Raw genomic sequence first — 20,818 nt, 5'->3', positions numbered from 1 at the left:
AATTACAGGTCGACTCGCTTAACTGTAGGAAGAATGATGCATGCTGATAAAAATGGAAATACTTAAGGTTTTGCATTTAGGTTAGGGTTTCATTAACCATATTTTTTTAGGATTAATATCACAAAAAATCACAAATTAGTATAACTGTGACAAATTTACCCTCCATTAGTTTCCATTAAATTTTACTGTCAAATTACTGAGTTGGATGATACGTAACAGTTGACGGGTGTATCAGTTTAGGGTTTTACCCACAGATCTACCAATTGATGATTTTTCGTGATATTAATTCAATTTAACGGGGGGAAATTTGTCACAAATGTATCAGTTTAGGATTTTTTGTGGTCAAAAAATTAGTTCATGGTAAATTTGTCACTAGTGTACCAGTTTAGGATTTTTTGTGGTAAAAAAATTAGTTTATTGTCACAAATATACCGGTTCGAAGTTTTTCGTGATATTAATCCGTTTTTTTGATCATATATCGTGAAGACGTACCTCCACCCTTTAGCTTTAACAAATAAATTTACGCAAAAGTAATGTAAGGTTGGATCCGCCGGGATGGCCACTAATGAGCAACTGCTTAGCGTCTCCTAGGTTTCGTCCTTATCAGGGTAGTGGTGATTAGATCTCCTCATCTAGGAGATTAATTTAATCTAAAAAATTCCTTAATTAAATCTTCTCCCACTCCTTTTTTTATATTTTTTTATAAAATATGCGAGGTTCTTTTTATGATGGATGCACCAACAAGAAGTGGGGACGGACGGGGGCGGGGGTTGTGGAGTTCCTTCCTATAGATTAATTATTATTAAAACATTAATGACAAAGTTAATGTTCTTGCTTGCTATATACTATGGTAGGTCAGACAAACAACATCTCGTCGTATATGTTAATTGAGATCATCTAATGCGTCATTAAGCCATGTCCCGGATTGCTAGCAGTCTTCGCCGGGCACGAGCCGACGGAAGCTAAATCCGCCATGCTCTCCCCTAAGAATCTCAACTATTGTATAAGGTAAAAAAGAAAAAAAAATACCACCTATTTTTAAGGGATCAAATTTTTCTGCTTCTCCAAAATATCCTAAATTTCAGTTTTTTTATTTTTTTGACAATCTATCTCATTATTCTAAATATTGCTCATAATCTTCAAGAACAACCTTACCTAAGAAAGTTCAAATATTGAAATGTTTTCTCTTTTTATGAATATATTTCATATAATTCATGCTTACTCAATAATTTCTTTGCATTAACTAATACTTCAATAATTTCATAACAATTTTTTTTCAGTCTTATCTTATTTTAATTTTCAACTCACTCTCAGATTTTCACCCTGCCTCCTTGCAGAGTGTAGGAGTCGAAACCCACAACTAAAACTAAACGTCCCACTCCCAACCTCCCGAAACTTCCCACCTTCTCCTTCCCATTTGAGAAAGGTGGTCATTGGGGCGACTCCCAATGATTTTCGTAACAATTAAGATGACATCTTTTCAATGGGTAACATGTCGTTCATCTTGAGAGGTACGCCAATCTCTAATCTCTCCGTACCCGATGTCTCAAAACACGTGACTCCCGTTTTAGCAGATTCGAACTTACAAGTTACAAGCAAAGTCAATAAACGGCGTGTAGCCTCTTTCTCTCTCTCTCTCTCTTGCCTTTCCATTTCTAATAGAAGAAAGAAACCACCAAAGAAAATCAGCAGCTTGGCCATGGAAAGGAACGGATACCCACAATTTAATATAATATATAAAATATAATATTTTAATTTTTTCTGAAATTTTCTAAGGTTCGTGGGGAAGTACAGCTAAACACGCCGCACGAGATGATTTTATTCTTGTTTTTCCAACTTGCAATTAAATTGATAAAAAAAAAACTTGCAATTAAATGTCGACATAGTCAACTTTAAATGAAGCTTTTGTAAATATTATGGTTTTGAATCGCCGGCCTAAGTTGCGTGTCCCCCGGTTTGCTGCAAAGGTGGTCTTTTGTTTCTCAATTTTTGGTGTTCGAGGGTGAGAATTTGAAGGAAAATGAGTACTATGTAACCTTTAAAAATTAGCCAAAAATGATCAATTTGATGCCCTTGAGTCACTGTCGAATTCAAAGGAAAATGAGTACTATGTAACCTTTAAAAATTAGCCAAAAATGATCAATTTCACGCCCTCGGGTCGTTATCGGATTCTAAACAATCCCTGTACTTTGCGCGGCGCATGTTAGCAGGCGTGGCTATATGCTCTTGGATGCTAAGCTCTGTCTGATTAGCAAGTCGGGCACATGCATAGTTCAATTGCTTGTCTACATCTGTGTAAAGTATTCGTATGTTTTTTTGAGTTCGATAAATTTGATGATTTCCATGCGAAAGAGAGAATGCTACTGGAATGTGATTGCTCTTTGTTATTTTATCTATTGAGATCAGGCATTTTAAGTAAAGTGTCAAATCGTGAGAATTGACAATGATGCTAACTAGAGCATTGACTTGATGGAGACTTGAGCGGGCAGCAACCTCCCTCTGAGGCTTGTGTAATTAAAATAAGATAAAACTCGTGCTCTTTCTTGGTGAAGCCTAATAAATGTTCGCATTATCGATTTCATACCGTGAGGAAAAAAACAAAAACAGATGCTTTGTCGTATTCTTGCTTGTAGCTCTAGAAAATCGAGCAAATTTTATTACCCTTGTACCCCCCGAATTTTAAATTAATTACTTCGGCATCCTCGATAATTTCAAAATGGGAAAACGACATAAAAAATCTTTAAACTTTGACTTAACGTGCAATGTCGTCCTTGAACTTTTAATTTGTTCAATATTATCCCTTAAATTTTATTAATAATTCAATTTAGTTCCTAAACTATATGAAAAATGTTTAATTGATGTCCTTCGATGTAACTTCGAATCCATTTATTAACCATATAAGTTATCTATCTCAAATCAGGATATAATAATTTGTGTCATCAAATAAAGATGGACATGTTAACACTTTAATTTTTTTTTCCTTTTTCTAAAGTAAATGGCTAGAAAGATAGACATGTTGACTCATTATTTTCAAAAATCCAACTCAGCATATAAAAAAAAATTGCTTTTATCGGATAACGTTCGATTTGTCATTTAAGCATATGAGATGGTTATATTGAACATTTACCAATAGTTCAGGAACTAAATCGAACATAATAAAAATTTAAAGACGACATTACACGTTAGGTCAAAATTCATGAACCATTTTTATCATTTTCCTTTTATTTTTGTATTGATTAGCTCTTTATTCATTAGCTTGGCATTAAGAGATATAATATCCTCGATTCGAAGCAAACATATGGAAATGCAAGTTATTAAGGTGCTCATCATAATTTTCCCATTTTTTTCAAAATTTCAAGTAGTTTTATTGTTGATGCTAATGTGGAAACTAATTTCGAGTTTAGGGCCCTTTACCAATGTAAGCAGGCCTTTATGAGTTTAGTAGGCCATGGAGATTAGTGGGGTTCAATAGCAAATGCGCTTGTCTCCTTAACCCAGAAATGCATTCTTAGCATTGGTGAGATAGGATGAATTTGTTTAGTTGTGTTTTTAATTCGACTTTCCTTGTCTATCCAAAATGGACATCTTGAATATATTTCTATTATACGCTTTTATCGAACTTCGTTTATTCCAAAAATATATATATTCTCCGCGAATTGAAATTGTACTTTTATAATGAAGATATTATGCTGTTGGATCTTACTATTGCACACAATTCATTCATCATAAACGGCGATTACAGAAGATACTGCATAGTAAAGTTCTTGTTTTCCTAAATTTAAGTAAAATTATTCTTAAATAGGTATTTAATCATCTCTTTATGCATGCGGTGCTTTTTCAATCTTGCACTTAGAAATATCTATTAAGCAATTAATATGTAAAATTACTATGATGGCCGTGCCTAATACTTTTATTGAATCTCAATCACAAAAACTTCATAATTCAAATGCAACTCTGTTCACGATCTTTTCTATTTCAATAGAATATGTAAGAATGATTATAAAAAAATAAAACAACATTTACAGGTAAAATTCACACGTGCTCGAGCCACGGGACGCACCGCATGTGCGAGTTTTTACGCAGATCTCGCGTAACATTCTTCTAACCCTTTACCCTCAAGTAACAATTTTTGTAACCCTTCACCCTCTGAACCAATCCTCGAGTTAATGGCTTGCCATATTGACAATAGGATCCATGCAAATTTAGCAAAAAGAAGCAAGACAAACATAGAATCAAACATCCAATGTATCTTTTCAAAAATGTTCAAGTCATTTATACTGTCCATAAAGGAAAGAAACAACAAACGGATAGGATGACAAAAAAGCTCAAATTGGTCACCCGACTCTCTAGAATTCTTGCTAGTCTTGATTGGAAATTTATCCAAGAAGAATCTACGATGGCAAGTGGCTCCACGTCTTTGAGACTATCTCACTAAGTATATCTTACCACATAAAGTAAAATTCGATCTTTATACGGTAGGTTATCTCAAGCGTATATAGTTTTGTCGGAAAGACTATTATTTTTCATTTTCCTAATTACAGTCGGTGACATACCAAAGACGGCCGAGACTCAAATGGAAGTAGACTTAGATTTTGTTCTAAATTTGTCTTTTTGAGAGGGCACTGCCTAAGGCAGGCCAGACACAGGGCAAAAGCAGATGATATACCAGTATGGAAATTTCGAAGACCTCATCTCTACAGAGGTCATTTCGCCGGTGATAATTTGTGTTTGGCATGGATTTCTTTGCCTTGGATCAAGTCATGAAGAGAATGCTCGAGGGTGATGATCGAAGATGGGTTTTTTTCAGTTGAAGTCGTATTTTAAACTCGTGCTCGCGTCTCGTGAAATCTAGAGTTGCACAAACTCCTACAGCATCAAACGACATACATGGTCTTTGCGACAATGAATTCACAAACCCAAGTTCAACAAACCAGATAAGAAAAACAACAGAACATCACTGAAACCCTTACATCAGGCAAAATTCTAACCTAGACAATCAAGTACATCAATGTCTCGAGACACAAAAGATTCATCTGAACTGAGTCTAACTAAGAATTTCCCTTAATTATTCGAAACAAAAGAAAATACCATCTAATTCAGCAAAACTTAGGGCTAGTTGTTTCCGTCGCTTCCACCAGCATCAGCTCCAGCATTGTTAGGAGGCATCGGTAACTCGTCTCCGGTGTTCCCTGGAGGCACCACCTCACCATATCCACCATGGTCTCCTCCTTGAGAACGAGTACCAGCGTTTCCTTGATTCACGCTAAAGCCATACGAGGCACTGCTGGCATTAACATTTCCACGAGGGTGTACCACGGGTTCACCGACCATATCATTCCTACGATACACTCCCATCCCAGAACCACCACCGGTTGCTGCAGGAAGCACCATCCCCTGGCCACTATTAATGCCTCCAGGATTCTCCTGCGGTTGCATTGCAGCATTTATGATGTTGTTGTTGCTTCTATGTATCCCTCCATGAGGAAACATTGCACCATGTCCACTGCTGCTTCCGCCAACCTCCCATTGATAGGGAGGCCCCATTGCATATCCATATGCACCACCAATACTGCTACCTGGAACATCTCCACGAGCAAACCCTACAGGAAGTCCACCACTCATGTTCCCAACATATCCTTGGTATGGCATCACAGGATAATTGTCCCAACCATAGACAGGGCCTCCCCCATGCCCTAGGTTGCCACTTTCGACTCCAACATTCACTTGTGGCAAGTTGGCAACGTCATGGCTAGATGTACCAGCACCACCGGTTGAATATGCCAAAGGATATGAGGTATCTCTTTTGCTGACGCTGCTTCCAGCAACACTACCACTTTGCTTCATCATATCCAAGAACCATTCATCCCATGAAGAAGCATCACCCCCTCCGCCACTGCCATCGCCACCAACACTGCCAATGTTGGCCTCTGGGCTTGTCTCCTCCTCCTCCACTGGGCCTTCGACTGCCAATGGAGCACCTCCTGATTGGGGTGCATCATCCCTTTGCTCGATATACCTAATCCTTCTTTCAATTTCTGCAATTTTCTCATCCGTATACTTGAGCAAACTGTCCAGCTCAGATGATCCAAGTTCACTGGTTGTCTTCTTGTACAGATAAAGTTGCTGCATGAGATAGTGATTCTCCAAGTCGTTATTCTTCCGCTCAAGCTTTTTGTGTTGCTCGGCGAGCTTGCTGTTCCTCTCCCTGAGGTACATTTCTTGATTCACCATCTTCCTGCTTCTCTCAATTTCAGGGATGCTCAGGTACCGCATAAGGAGTCGCTCCACGTCAGGTCGAGATGCCGGCCAAAAGGCAGGCTCGTTGTCATCTGGAGACAAGACAACCGCACACGTTTCCACACCGCATAGAATGCTCAATTCGCTCACTTTTTTCAACAAACCTTGCCTCCTTTTCTTGAGGCAAGATTTTCTGGCACTATCATTTTCAATGAAAGCAAGCTTTACCTTCTTTCTTGCCATGCTTAGTGGCTTTCTGGGCTCTCCCTCTCACATGATCTGAGGCATAAGTAGTGCAAGAGCATTTATAGGGAGGTGGTCAAGTTCAACAGGCATTCTTCAACTTTCAGGCAACTAATTAATGCCTCTTTTCCGACCAAAAAACATTAACGCCTCTTTCCATTTTGATTAAATTTCAGGGATATGAATACGAGAATCCAACTTCATTACCAAATGACAGGATTTTCGGTCAAACCTGCATTACAAAACCTTTCCATTTGAAGACCAATGATCGGAGGTACAGAAGGGTACCATATTTGGATTAGTTTTCCCTACATATTTCATGTCATAACTTGATATGCAATTTACATTAATCATTTGCTCCGATAAAGACTATATTAAGATCATCAAGTTACAGATTACCAATTTATCTATCGTTGACCGTCGACCGATAATTATTATTTTCTTGGCAAGGGGTCGCTTTTCTTCCACGGCTCCCCGCATTCGGCTCTAGATCTTCGGAGGGATAAGAGTGTCCTTAAATATTTATATTCCAACGTATACGCACTAATTATTTTTCTCTTTTTAAGATGAAAATCAGACTTTCATATAGTAATAAATCAAACTACAAAATCTAGCACGTTAGTGAATGCTTCTTGGAAAAAAATTGAAAATTCATCAAGTTCTTGCCATGAATGTTGGCGAGCTCTTTTTCCTTTTCTTGCCTAAATTACTATTCAAGGTTAGGGAAGCCTTATTTAAACCAATATGGAAATTACGCGTAGATTTATACCAAAATTGCTTTTCATACAATTAGGTCAATACCTTTGAGAAAGTAAGGTTAAGCTATGTAAAAAAAATTGAAGTCACGAGTGCAGGGATGGATCTAGAAATAGTTTCTTTTAACAGTGAATTAGAAGGATGTTTCTTGTAATGAGGGTTTTGACGTAGAAGACAATGCGTTTTTCTTAAAGGAGATTATATCATTAGAAACTTAGAGCGTAACTCCATAATGAAAACATAAGAAATTCTACAAAAGATCAAAGAAACAACTGAAGTATGAAAGTTTCGAAAATCTTAATAATTGTTTAATAAATGGTAAAATTATGTCTTCTCATAGCATGAGGAAATTTTTCGATATGATATTAAACATAGGCACATGAGATCATTTATTTATTATACCCGTGGAACAAAAAATAAGGATTTTTCTACTATGCATCACCATGTTTGTAAGTTCTTAAATTTTTTTCAAGAATAAAAGGTAGATTGTGCGATTCTAATATTGAAATGCTATTAGATTATTTGTCATTTTTGGAACGATTTGTTTGAGAGAGAGCATGATAAATAGATCTTCTTATTTTGTAGAACTAAGTGGTAGTGGGTGATTAACTACATTGGGAGGCGGCGTTTAATAAGTAAAATTCAATATCTCCGAACGGTTATTTAAGAAATCTCTTAATTTTATTAGCGTGTATTGTCACTTTTTTGAAATTCGTATTCTTATTCTCTACTAAAAATCATCCAAATTCTAAACGAATCGGACCCGCGCATGAACTATACTTGTTTATTACTATCATACTCTCACTTCTAAAAATAAGTTTAACTCAGGGAAGTATTTGTGGGTAACGATGACTTCTGCAATATTTCGGTTACGACCTCATAAATTTAGGACAATTGAGTTGAGAAAAGATGGGACATGCCAAAATTTAATCGACGACAAAGATTTGAAAACTACAATTAAGATATACAACGGAATATAATAAACAATGAGATATCTGAAAAACTACGACTAAAGTGTGGGAATTGAAAGATAATTGTAAGGTACATGAATTGAAAAATAATAGAAAGATAGCAGGTTTTTTATTTATTGATCAGGCGTTCATAAAGAGTACAATGTGGCTATTTAAAACTTAAAACTTAAAATCAACGCCACAAACGGAGGTTACAAAATTCAAATAAATAAATAACTTCTCAAGGGTTACAAGAAGTTATATTATCCACAAGAAGTTACTCCATTTAAAAGAGCTTAAATATTTAAAAATATCTAGCTACTAAGCAGCTACACATCGATGCCATGGCTTCAACCTCAGATAACCAATGTTTGCTATCGATATCTTGGATGATTTTCAAGTTGTCAGCACTTATCTAAAAGAACTTACATATTAGAAAATATCGCTACTAGGCACTTACATGTCGATATTGATGACTTCATCCTCAGATAGTTATTTACTGTTCTTTTCATCGATGACTTGTGATATTTATCAAACTCTATTCTCATCAACTAAGTCTATCACTTGTCGATAGTAACCAAAAATTGATCATTTTTTGGAGTAAACAAATTGAAACGAGTGACCTTTAGTTCTCAAACTGGGAATGCCCGATGCCCTAACCAGCCACATCAACCATGAGGTTGATTAACATAACATGAGACCACAATAATATGAGATATGATTGAAAATAAGATTGGCCATAAATGGGTTTTGATGGGAAAATTACCAAAACAATCTTAAACCTATTGCAATTGTGTCAATTCAGTCATAAATATTTTTTTGTGCCAATTCAGTTCTAAACCTTTTGCATTTGTGCCAATTCAATCCATTCGGCCAATTTTGTCCGACCAGTGCTGACGTGGCCGCCGGCCGTCCGGTCAACAATGACATGACAATTTTTAAATATTTTTAATATTTTATTATTTCCTTTTTTTTCTTTTCTTTCCCTTTCTTTTTTTTGGCAATCTGCCAAAGGCGAGGGCCAACAAGGTTGGCCCTGCCAACCACTACCGAGTCCAAGCCTCGCCAGTTGCCGGCAAGTCCAAACCTTGTAAGATCTGGCAAGGGCTCGTCCTTGCCGGCAACGGGCGGGGCTGACCTCACCCAATGCTAGCGAGCACTGCACGAGGTCGAGCCTTGCCAACGGCCTGCAGGGCCGACCTCACTAGGCCCCACTCTGGCCGATCTGGGGGAGGTCAAGCCTCGCGAACGGCCGGCGGGGCCGACCTCATTGGGCCCCACCTCTGGCTGGTCGCCAAACGACAATCGGCTAGAGGTTGAAGATGAAGGGAGAAAAAAAAAGGGAAACAAAATAAAAAAAAGAAAAATAAAATTATTATTAAAAAATTGTCAAGTTGGCCGGTCGTCATCCACATCAGCGTTGGCCTGCCAAAATTGGTCGGATGGATTGAATTGACACAAATACAAAAGATTTAGGACTGAATTGACACAAAAAAATGATTTAGGACTGAATTGGCACAATTACAATAGATTTAGAACTGTTTTGGTAATTTTCTTGGTTTTGATTGGTTTACCTAATCGTCACCCCAGGTTTACCCTTCCGGCTGTCGGCCGTGCGGGGGGTTCCTGGGTTATCAAAAAAAAAATATTGTTTTGTTAATACCAGTCAATGCTCATTGCAAGGACTTGCACAATTACTTTGAAATATTTCCGATGACAATGCTTTAGTGAGTGACTTTTTTTAATTTTTGGTTTAATTTTGCATGCATCATCATCAAATGATAATTCTATATAAGCATATTACGTTATTCCATTAATATTTTCCTGCAATGGGTAAGTGATTGATGATAGTTTATATGTTTAATACAAATAACCAATTCATTTAAATACGTTAGTAGTAATTCTAATCCATAAACTGTTGTAGAAATAAGCGATCGATCATTTAACTAGATGAAACATGGAAATGAATGGGATACCGGATTTACATGATTTGGTCGGGATGACATACATCCACAGGGAGAGCAGCAAAGACATTTATTATAGATCAAACAATACAATGAAGATTACAATTATGCTAGAGTCACTCAACACTCTCAATGTTTTCTAGCCACCAATTACACGCAGTAAACTCACGTAGTGTTTAACTTCACAATTTCTCACGAAATGATGTCTTAATCTCATAAAGGAATTCACAGATTTTACCATAAGATTTAATTGGCTTCAATGCACTTGAGATGTAATTCACAAATACAACTCCTCTTGGGTATTCTTCACAAAGATTTTTCATTTCTTATATATATAAATAAGATTGGATCCAAAATAGGGAATTCGTTTTTAGGAAACCTAATCAAACTAGGAAACCACTCAAACTTGGAAAAATCTTCAAAGTAGAAAAACTACTTTAATTAGAAAGTTTCTATTTTTAGCTCAAACTCGAAACATATTCTCAACATAAACAAATTAGGGTTTGACGTGGTTAACCCTGATGATAGTCTGGCCTTTGCCTTAAGAAGAAAGGGAAAAATGTCAAAAAAGTCTTCAACTTATTGTATCGGTACCAATTTAGTCATAAACCTTTTTTTGGGGCCAATTTAATACTAAACCTTTTGGCTGCGTTTGGTCATCTGGATTTCTAACCAGGATAGAACTGGATAGAATAGGATATGAAATCCAAGCGATTTGCTATATCCAATCTATTGTTTGGTGAATCGCAATAATAAAGCCAAAAATTTTCACATCGTACCGTATTCATTATTTGCTATGAACATTATATTAGTGTAAATAAACCTAAAAATTGCACAAATGGAGATGATAAAAATCTCTCACGACACTTTTACCTACTTCATTTTTATTTGCTTATTTTTTATTATTTTTCCATCTCTTTTTTAATTAATTTATTTTTTATTTCTTTTTCCACTTCCATCATTCTCTAATAAAATTTTATTAAATAGTAAACTATACTAATATACCTAAAATATTTAACAAATATAAATACTAAATGCATTTATTAATGTATATGACATTTATATCATAAGATAGGAAGAAAATTGAATATATAAATAAAAATAAGAATAAATAAAAACGAAATTATTTTTATGTTTTTGTTATTTTGAATTTTTTATATTAAAATTTAAATATTATTTATATTCAAATATTATTTTAATTTTATTAATTTAACAAGTTTGTTATTCAAGAAAAATAACTTTTATATTATGGATATTAGAAATCCTATCCACCCTTATCCCACCTCCCTCATAGGATAATTTTATCCGGGTTATATCCCTTCTATATCCGACTTTATCCTATCTTGGACAAGCACCAAACACTTGATAAAATAAAAGATATCATATCCTGAATTTTATCCTGACTACCAAACGTAGCCATTGTCTTTAAGCTAATTCAATCTTTCCTACTAATTTTGGCTGGATATTGATGACATAGATGATGGCTGGCTTACGTGGCACCGCCAGCGTTGACGTAAACAATTTTAATAATATTTTAATATGTTTATTTTTATTTATTTTATTTTTTCAAATTTTTTCCTTTTTTCTTTTTTCCTCCCTTTGGCGGTGATCGGCCACAGGCAATGGCCGGGCGGGCTGGCCTCACCCGGCTAGGCGAGGGTCACCGTCGACAGACCAGGCAAGGGGAGCCCTTGCTGGGGTTCGCCTCTCCTGGCGGGGCTTGCCCAGGCCACATCGGGCCTCACCTAGCTGGGCGAGGGCAGCCCGCCTGGCCATCACATGTGGCTGGTGGCCGGTCACCGACAAAGGGAGGAAAAAAAAGGAGAAAAGAATTAAAAATAGAAAAAAAAAATCAGAAAATTAAAAAAATATATCAAAATATCATAATATTATAAATAAAAAAATTTATCCACATCAGCGCCAGCTGGCATCCACGTCATCAATATTCAGTCAAAATTAGCTGGAAGGATCGAATTGGCACCATCAAAAGGTTTAGGACTAAATTGACACAAAAAAAGGTTTACAGCTAATTGACATCAATGCAATAGGTTTAAGACTTTTCTGACACTTTTCCTCAGAAGAAACAAATCTGCTCATTATATGCAAGTTGTAATGGACATTAAAAGGCTCTATTACACTATATATGGCATTAAATCCTAGCAGCTGGTCGCTATTAAATCATTTGCCTAAACTGAAAATTCTGAGTTGTAATCAAATCATTTTCCTAAACTCACAAAAAATAAAAATTCAAAGTTGTAATCAATTCATTTTCCTAAACTGACAAAAAATCAAAATTCTGAGTTGTAATCAAGTCATTTTCCTAAACTGACAAATTGTCAATTTAGGCAAATTGGAGAACTCCCGTAAACATAGCCACTCACCATTACTTCTGACTCACCCCCACCTCCCTATAAATGCTATTGCACGCATTGTGTTTCAGAGCACAAGAAAAAAGAGAGAGTTCGACAAACCAAATTATCCAAGGCAAGAAGAAAGGTTAGGCTTGCCTCCATAGCAAACAACAGTTCCAGAAAAGCTAGCCTCAAGAAAAGGAGTCGAAGGTCGTTGAATAGAGTGAGCGAGTCGGGCAATCGATGTGGTGTGAGTGCATGTGTGTTTGTCTGCTCCCCGGACGGCAACAAGCTCGTCTTTCGGACACCACCTCGATCAAAGGTGGAGCGTCACCTCAGGCAGCACCGGATCATCCGCGAAATGGAAAGAAGTCGAAAGACTATGAACCAAGAAAGGTATCTCAAGGAGAGAAACGCCAATCTCGTCCAGCGAAAGCAAAGGCTTATGGAGGAAAACAAGGGCAGTGAGAACATATCCATCTCCTGCGACAATTTCATATGTCCGGTAAGACAACTAACGGATTTACCACAAGTGAAATGCACAGGTTATCTTACTATGTGCAAGAGGGGAAGAAAGAAATCAAGAAAAGGATCGAGTTTCTTGCACAGGCTAACGGTGCACTTCGGTCGGGACATGCTCCACTACCAATCGAAGGCTCGGTGGGTGAGAAAGAAATGACTCTGGAAGGCAAAGGCGGCAATGGCGAAAACAAGGGAAGCATTGGTGATGCATCTTCTCCATGGGATAAGTGGTTCTCGGATATGATGAAACACAGTCGAAACGCAACTGGTGACAGCGACAACAAAGAGGATGCACTCCCTACTTTTGGAGAGTAGCAAGTAGAGACGATGGCGGCGCATGTTAGAGATACATTTTTAGGAAATTCTGCATATTTTCCTTGATTGGTCCTAGTTGAATGTAATCGATATTTTGCTATTTCAAATAGTCATCCTTTAAAACTTATAAATTGGTTCATGGTAATTTGCTGAATATTGCATTTTTCTCTCTTTAATCACAAATCTCAACATGATATCACAACTATTTGTTGTCTAAGGAAGTGCCCATCAAGTCTGTAATTAACAGAATATAAATCGATATTTTGCTTTGGGCAAGGGCCGTAACGCCCTCGCCTGTGGCCGGCGAGGGTCGGCCGGCCACCCTCCCTAGCCCTAACTCCAAAGCAAAACAAAAAAGAATAGAGAAAAGGAAAAAGAAGAAGAAGAAAATTCATTAAAAAAATTCAGAAAATTATTAAAACATTATTTAAATATATCCACATTAGCACTACGTGACCGGTCAGTGTCCATGTCAGTGATTTCGAGCCAAAATTGGCCGAATTGATTCAATTGGCAAGAAGTGAAAAAGTTTAGGATTCAATTGGCAAAATTGGAAGGTTTAGAACTGAATTGGTAAAAGTGCAATAGATTTAGAACGTTTTGGACAATTTTTCCTATCATGGGCCAAATGTCAAAAAAAAGAAAAAATCATGTGCTTATGCTCTAAGGACAATTTAGCCGCACTTTTCAAAAGTAACAAGAAGAAGCACGTGTTCTGATACGATGGACAGAACTGTCCACACTTTTCGCGGAAACGAGCCTACGTGCACGCAGAAGTGGCAAACGACACTGATGTTCATCATCATTTCTGGTATTCGCACCTTTTTTTTTTCATTTATTGACATTTAAGTCTCGATTTCAGCTAGAATTTTTGTTTTGGGTGTTTGATGCGTCGGCCACTCTGCCTGGCTTTGGGTCATTTTGTTTCAATTTCGATTGCCAACCGCTCAGGACAATACCTTTTCTGATTACCGGCCGGGATGCCCTTACAGCGGCTAACAGCAACAGGTATTGCCTTCTACAAGACTCGAACCTATGATCACACTATTTGAGGCAAAATGTTGACGCCCGAGTCTTAATAGGCTTGACATCTTCCCAAGTATAAACTAATGCACTCCTCATCAACTGTCTCCAAGAGCTCACAAAGCAATCTTCCGTCTCCCTACTTTTCTTCCAAAATGTCAACAAGTCAGACTTTGGCATAACCATAATGTAAGTCTGAAAGCATTTGGTGAATGCAATTCGGATATCATCTTCTTGTTTGTCATTCACTGAATTACTACTAAACCGACACAACTGAAGAATGGGTTTCCTTCTCATAGTAAACATGTCAAATGCAGAAAGGTGTTAAACTCGACAATATATGTATCAAACACCATACCTCATTAGGTTTGGTAAATGCCGTGTGGTCAGTAACATTTCTACAAAATTGATGATCAAATTGTTTTTCACCGTTAAATGACAACACAATAAGCCATCTTTCTTTGCCAGTAGTGAACCCAATTTCAGACATGGCTACAAAAGAAAGGAACGACCTATGCAACATGATCACCATCTAACATGGACGACTCACATGGTTATGCATTATGAAGATTAAGCCGATAGAAAAACTGGTGAAAGACCAAAGATTGAATATTTTAGCTAGATATTCAAAACGAGCTACCAAGCAACCCTAACAAATAGCACATAGGTCATCTCTCTCTTCTCGCAAGTACATCAAGCTATCTTCTTTATTGATCCTCATACTAACACAGTACAGTTCATTCTACTAAATCGATATTTTAGGCCATTTCACATACAAAGCAGCATCCGTTACAGTTCCATAAGTTGTCACCAAGATGATCTTTTACAGTGAATAACATAAGGATAAAGACTGAGTAGGATTCACCTCAAACATTACAATATAATGTTTCAATGAGATACCATGCTGAAGAAAGCAAACATCGACGATCTGAAGACGACACTTTTTATGAACACAGCCTCAAAGCACAAGAATTTACAAACGAAAGACAGCAACAATTGTGAAAGGACACACATTGTACATAAGCGTTGTAAAATCTAAACAGGGAAGCATGATCAGAATATCTTGTTATATTGACTGGTGAGAGAGTCCCTTAAATTTGAATAAAGGCCATAGAGAGAGTATTGACGAAGGTTTTCCACTTCATACCATGAATTGAAAACTGAAAGGTGCTTATCCGTGCCGGAGAATGCCAACTGTATACCGAGGCTGCAATCCACCGAGCCCCCATGGTTTTTGCAATTGGAAGTTTTGATGGCACAATCCTGGTTGTTGAGGCACACAAAGTTGGACTTTCTCGAACATGAAGCACAGCCATCTCTTTTCCAGTATAGATTTTGCAATCTGCCCTTCTTAAACTCGAGCACCTAGAGTGTTGTGGCAACATGTCAAATGGACTCTCTAAAATAAAAGCAGTATAAGTATTACGTGATAGATAATATATGAATCATGGTTCCTACAAGAGTAAAGCTGGTCACGGTGTAGGTGCTGTTGGCAACGAAGGCAGGGAGAGACCTTGCAGCGTACTTTCGGCCAGCAAATGCAACCATATAACCTCCGTAATTGCCCTGCCACAGCGCAATGCAGATAAAGAAGATTATCACTTTACACCCTTAGTAAACCAGTCATGTTGATAGGACTCGAGATTGAAGAGTTTCCTCTGACAAACTCCAACGGAAGCCATAGAGAAACTTATTCTTCCCATCCAACCATGGTGCATTAGAGATTTTGTCAAACAAGATTTTCGAGATCTACAAATTCATGCCCGACAATTCCTCAAGGACCAGACCAAACTCAGGACAATAACACTCCCGCATATCAATCCCATCAAGAAACATCATAAATTTTCAGACTTCCCTACCCCGCAAACATGCCGGGACTAACTTGATTAGTGCATTAATTAAAACTCGTGTAAGCTCAGAAGCAGTAAATATCAACCATTGGCACTTGAAACGCAAGCACAGAGGATGCACCTGCCAATAACAGATCCATAACTCTAGTCCAATCGCAACATTTCCTCCATCCAATCATAGGAAACAGTTTCAGCCAACTCAAAGCACCAACAATTCAGAAGTCATTGCACTACATTAAGCCAAAATTGCCAGCCTAAGTATAATCTGAGCAAACATGCACGGGAAAAGGGAAGCAAGCACAAAATCCTCACTCGAACATGATTACCTCCAACCAAAACCTAAGGACTTCATCAACCGTTTGCTTTACACACCGAAAACATTCCGTGACCGATGTAAACAGTAACCGCAGAGAGAGAGAGAGAAGCAGACCGGAGAGAATGACGAAGTGTTAACGGTGAGGAGGGAGATCTCGTCGACCTTAGGCCGGAAAGTGGCGACCTGAGAACCGGCGGAGGAGAGGGAGAGCCTGCGGTCGCAGGGGGACAGCTGGAGCGAGCTGTTGTGGAAGAAGGACAGCCTCGGCGCGAAGGCGATGCCGAAGGTGAACCCGTCGGACCCCTGGACCGTGGCGTCGGCGCAAGGGGAGTAGACGCCGTTCGTGTCGGCCGATTGCGCCGGCCGCAGCGGCGACGAGGCGATCAGGAGCGCCAGCAGGGACGCCGCCGTCAGGAGGCGAGGCTGAGAGAATGCGGCCATCGATCACCCTTGCTCTGGTGAGTGCTGCAAAGAAACGATCTCGCCGTTCGTGGCGGAAAACTCATCGGCGGTGGAGAGAGATGGAGAACAGACTGTAATGGGCCCATGTGGGCCGCGATTATGGGCCGAGAGAGAATTTCGCAACGGACTGGGTTGGGCTGGGTAAAACAGGTGAATTCTTTTTTTTTTTTTAATTCTACGAGAGAAAATTTAGGTTCTTTAAAAGTTAAAGGCGATTGGTTCCGGGGGCGAGCGGTTCCCACCCCGAAACGGGAACCACCCACGAAGGGCTGGTCCCACGAATTAGGAATCGAGAACCGCCCATTAGGTTTCTAGACCGACCCGATAACCGAATCACTGATCTGATTCGTTTTCCGAGTAGGTCCATGGAACCAGCCATGCATTACAAGACTCCCCAGTTCCCATTTGGAAAGAAGATGTAGCGATGGTCCAAGCATGAGGGCGTTGGCGGTGGCCTGAACTATGACTGGAAGTGCGACGGGAAACGTCGTTAAAAACCTACAAAAACAACAGTCGCGAGGAAGGAAATTCAGTGAGCTGCTAGGCCTGATTGAAACTTGCCAAAAAAGCTGGGTTGTGACTAGCAATACGAGGTAGGGACAGCTCCGAAAACTTGCAAGTGCAGCAGTGATGAGAGCAAGGCGCAGCGCTGGCTAAGAACGTGCAGGAACAACTCTAGAGATTTGCCGAGCGTTCTAGGATCGTAGGTGAATTAAGGAACGGAGAGAGAGGGGCTAGAGCAACCCAATAGATGACATCAGCAAACGAAGAGTTGAAGTCGGAACAGTGCCGGTAAAACGCAAGAATCCAAAAGAGAAAACTTCCGTCTGCCCGCCGAGGAAAAGAGAGTCCTTTCTTCATAGCGCTCTCTGTATTACATAGTGTGTATGTCCTACGTAGCATGTCTCAGTCTTGCCACGTAGGACAGCCGATATCCACTTCATCGATTCCTAACCAAAATTGGATGTACATTAGCAAAGGTTGAGAACTAAATTGGCCAAATTGAAATGTTTAGGATTGAATTGGCATCCGTATAAAGTTTTTTTTTTGCAATTATCCCAAACATAGATGTCAAGTAGTACAATCATAGCTGAGAAAAAAGAATTTTAAGACTTCTAGTGGAAGGAGCCCTCCAAATAGTTTTCGTTCCTCACGTGCTATTTTGCTATTTCTATTGATAACATTAGCCCCCACTCATAGCTTTCAACGAAAAAGCTGTAAAGAGAGATTTCATGAAATGAGAACGCGCGCTTTCTGCTTCAATTTTCGTTCTTTCGACTTGGATAGCGTTAAACTAGGATGGTTGCTAGTCCTCCAGAGCATCCAAAACAAGCCATGTATACTTGCATGTTTCGTCAACAAAAGACAACTATGCACCCACCCTGTACCCCAACTTCCACGACCGTTGCACACTCCACCAAATCACAACCACAAAACGCTCTATTTTCGTGGCAAAAGTCTAGTCAACAACCATAGATCCGACATAGCTCACCACCACTACTCTACACCCACATGTCACAGCCGCTGGTAGTCAACCAGAGAAAACACTTTCGAACGTTGTCTGAGAAGCTGCAGTTATTAAACCTTCTGTTTGAGTGGTCGGAAGAAAGCATATCAGGTATATCAGTAAAATCAGGTGAGGATGACTTGTGTGTTGTATCAGTTCACGCCTAATCCAAGATGAGATATGAGGCTACCATACCAGATAGACCCTCTTAAGATTCCTGGAAATGGGTTCCTATGTGAAAGAGAATGACAATATTATACAAAGAATTTGAGAGAACTAAGATCTAGATCCCTTGAGAAATGATAAAATAAAGAATACGCATCCAGTAAACTATTTCTACTCAAAAAAAGAAAAAGAACAAGGAAAATAAAATCGAAGACCTGCCAACATATTCATCCCAGAATTGTCGTTCGATCGAGATCAATCCCTCCTACTAGCCAGCGGCACCACCTCTGCGAGTGGTGTCGACATCGGGGTAGGCATCGGAGAAGTCCGGCACACGGGGCACGTCGGGTGCATCCTCAGCCACGGGTCAATGCACTCGTGGTGGAACAGATGGCCGCAGTCGGGTATCATCCTCAGCTCATCGTGGCCCTTGTAGTCCGCCAAACATATGGAGCAGCAAGAAGCCGTCGAGGCCGAGCTCCTCAGCTTCGCCTCCGAGTAGAGCAGCCTCGGGTAGCTCTTTATGGTGTCCTCGTCGAGGCCCATGTTGACCACCACCGCGTCCCCCGCTGCCGCCCCCCTGCCGGGGGGCATCCCCAGGCGGTGGACGTTTATTATGTTACGCTGCTGGGGCGCCGGGTCGACGGTCCGGGTGCAGTAATAGGAGGCCAGGGTGATGGTGGTGATGAGGAGGAGGATGCCGACGGAGACGCCGACGCCGTAGCCAAACCCGCCAAAGTTGTCGGCCCCGAGGAAGCTGCCGGGCGAGCCGGTGGAGTTGTTCATCCTCCGCTGTCTCTTCCGGCGGCGCTAAGAAGCTGAAGAGGGGAGGAGGAGGAGGGGCAGATCGAGAGGGTTCGGTTCAGCCATGGTGGAGGCGACCCGGGGAAGCTGATCAGATCAGAGCGTTGAAGCTGCCAATTCGATCTGAGAAGTTGCAATATAAAAGATCCAAATCATGTTTCAAAGGAAAAGAAGGGGCAAAAGAAGGAGGAGAGAAAGTCAACGGTGACACGAGGTGGATGATGATGGTGGAGTTAATTTTAAAGGTGGGAGGAGGGGTGGATCTGGGGTCAAGTAAAGTGATGTGAGGCGATGCATGTGAATGCAATACGTTGCTTTTCCTCCTCCTCCTCCTAATCTTTTTCTGGTTGATGTTTTGAAATACGTTATGTAAGAATCGGGGGAGGCGGTCCACGGGGTTCGCTATTCTTTCGGTGTGTGTACGCGGCTGCTTCGCAAAGATAATCAAATGCTAAATCGGAAAGTGTGGATTGTATAATATTTGGTATCGCGAGACCGCCGGGTTGTGAACCCCTCCTTCTTTAAGTATATCCAGCACAGCTCGAAAAGCCAATTGGGTATGGGAGGAGCAAGGGCGCCCACAGGAAACACTCCATGACAGCTAACACAAACACAGCACACACACATTCTCTCCCTCTTTGCCAAGTTGAGTGGGGTTTAATTATAAGTTAATCCTTTGCGACACGCACGCATAATTTAGAAATGCCAAGTGCATTTGGGCAATGATGAGGAAACGTCGAGCGACTAGCTCAAATGATTAGGGAAGAATCTAATTCACCTATGAACTAAGTTCTAACCCAAAAAAAAAAAAAATTATCTATGAACTAAGCACTTTCAGCTGCGACTCGGTATTTCACTCGACTCACTCACGTATGTACGGGTTTCCTTGTTTTATTTTATTCTCAAGAATAAGTGCTCTAAGCGAAAGTACAATTAAGTTTTAAAACTTTTAAAAAATACAATCAAGTCTTAAAATTTGTCAAATTGGTCCAAAATGCAATAACTAAACATGGAAATTATGACATGGCAATACGATGGCGTGGCAACGATGATGTGGCAAAGATGGCAACGTGACGATGATGATGACGTGGCAATGATGCAACTAATTCTATATAATATATGTATGGTATTTTCGCGATTTTCTTTTAAAGCTAAAATAGAAAACTACCTAAATTACATGATTACCTAATTGAAAGTAAGAAATATAATTTCTATTAAATCCTAATTTAAATTAGCTAATTCTTAATTACTACATGATATGCAGTTCTAAACTAGAAAAAAAACTTATATGAATGCAGTACAATAAGAAAGTTCCTTAAATTGATAGCATGCAATATTCAAGCCCATATAATC

The 20,818-nt window shown here is 39.4% G+C and overlaps 3 protein-coding genes across 3 annotated transcripts; all 3 read right to left on the bottom strand.

The window, feature by feature from the left end:
- Positions 1-5,112: 5,112 nt before the first annotated feature.
- LOC115671630 (agamous-like MADS-box protein AGL86) lies at positions 5,113-6,480 on the bottom strand. Its single transcript, XM_030593256.1, has one exon. It carries the CDS (start codon positions 6,478-6,480, stop codon positions 5,113-5,115), a length of 1,368 nt encoding a protein of 455 aa, XP_030449116.1.
- An 8,719-nt stretch (positions 6,481-15,199) lies between these two features.
- On the bottom strand, positions 15,200-17,034 carry LOC115671673 (uncharacterized). Its single transcript, XM_030593293.2, has 3 exons — positions 16,642-17,034; positions 15,820-15,927; positions 15,200-15,726 (listed from the first exon to the last, which is right to left on the bottom strand). Exons 1-3 carry the CDS (start codon positions 16,966-16,968, stop codon positions 15,415-15,417), a joined length of 747 nt encoding a protein of 248 aa, XP_030449153.1. The 5' UTR covers positions 16,969-17,034; the 3' UTR covers positions 15,200-15,414.
- Positions 17,035-18,405: 1,371 nt separating this feature from the next.
- On the bottom strand, positions 18,406-19,615 carry LOC115671566 (RING-H2 finger protein ATL70). Its single transcript, XM_056302923.1, has 2 exons — positions 18,877-19,615; positions 18,406-18,727 (listed from the first exon to the last, which is right to left on the bottom strand). The coding sequence occupies exon 1, from the start codon at positions 19,445-19,447 to the stop codon at positions 18,917-18,919; it is 531 nt and encodes a 176-aa protein (XP_056158898.1). The 5' UTR covers positions 19,448-19,615; the 3' UTR covers positions 18,406-18,727; positions 18,877-18,916.
- Between the last annotated feature and the right edge of the window lie 1,203 nt (positions 19,616-20,818).

Source organism: Syzygium oleosum, unplaced genomic scaffold, assembly GCF_021117445.2.
Source record: "Syzygium oleosum isolate NSW1041296 unplaced genomic scaffold, Sole_v2.1 Sole_v2.25, whole genome shotgun sequence".
NCBI lineage: Eukaryota > Viridiplantae > Streptophyta > Magnoliopsida > Myrtales > Myrtaceae > Syzygium > Syzygium oleosum.
Note: the sequence above shows the minus strand (reverse complement) of the source record. Positions and strands in the feature narration are given on the sequence as shown.

What these genes read in the sequence shown, in the direction of transcription:
- LOC115671630 (XM_030593256.1), bottom strand. Translation starts at nt 6,480, where the DNA reads ATGGCAAGAAAGAAGGTAAAGCTTGCTTTCATTGAAAATGATAGTGCC.
- LOC115671673 (XM_030593293.2), bottom strand. Translation starts at nt 16,968, where the DNA reads ATGGCCGCATTCTCTCAGCCTCGCCTCCTGACGGCGGCGTCCCTGCTG. An exon ending in ACACTTCGTCATTCTCTCCG is followed by an intron (nt 15,928 to 16,641) that starts GTCTGCTTCTCT and finishes GCGCTGTGGCAG; the next exon opens with GGCAATTACGGAGGTTATAT. An exon ending in CCGTGACCAGCTTTACTCTT is followed by an intron (nt 15,727 to 15,819) that starts GTAGGAACCATG and finishes ACAACACTCTAG; the next exon opens with GTGCTCGAGTTTAAGAAGGG.
- LOC115671566 (XM_056302923.1), bottom strand. Translation starts at nt 19,447, where the DNA reads ATGAACAACTCCACCGGCTCGCCCGGCAGCTTCCTCGGGGCCGACAAC.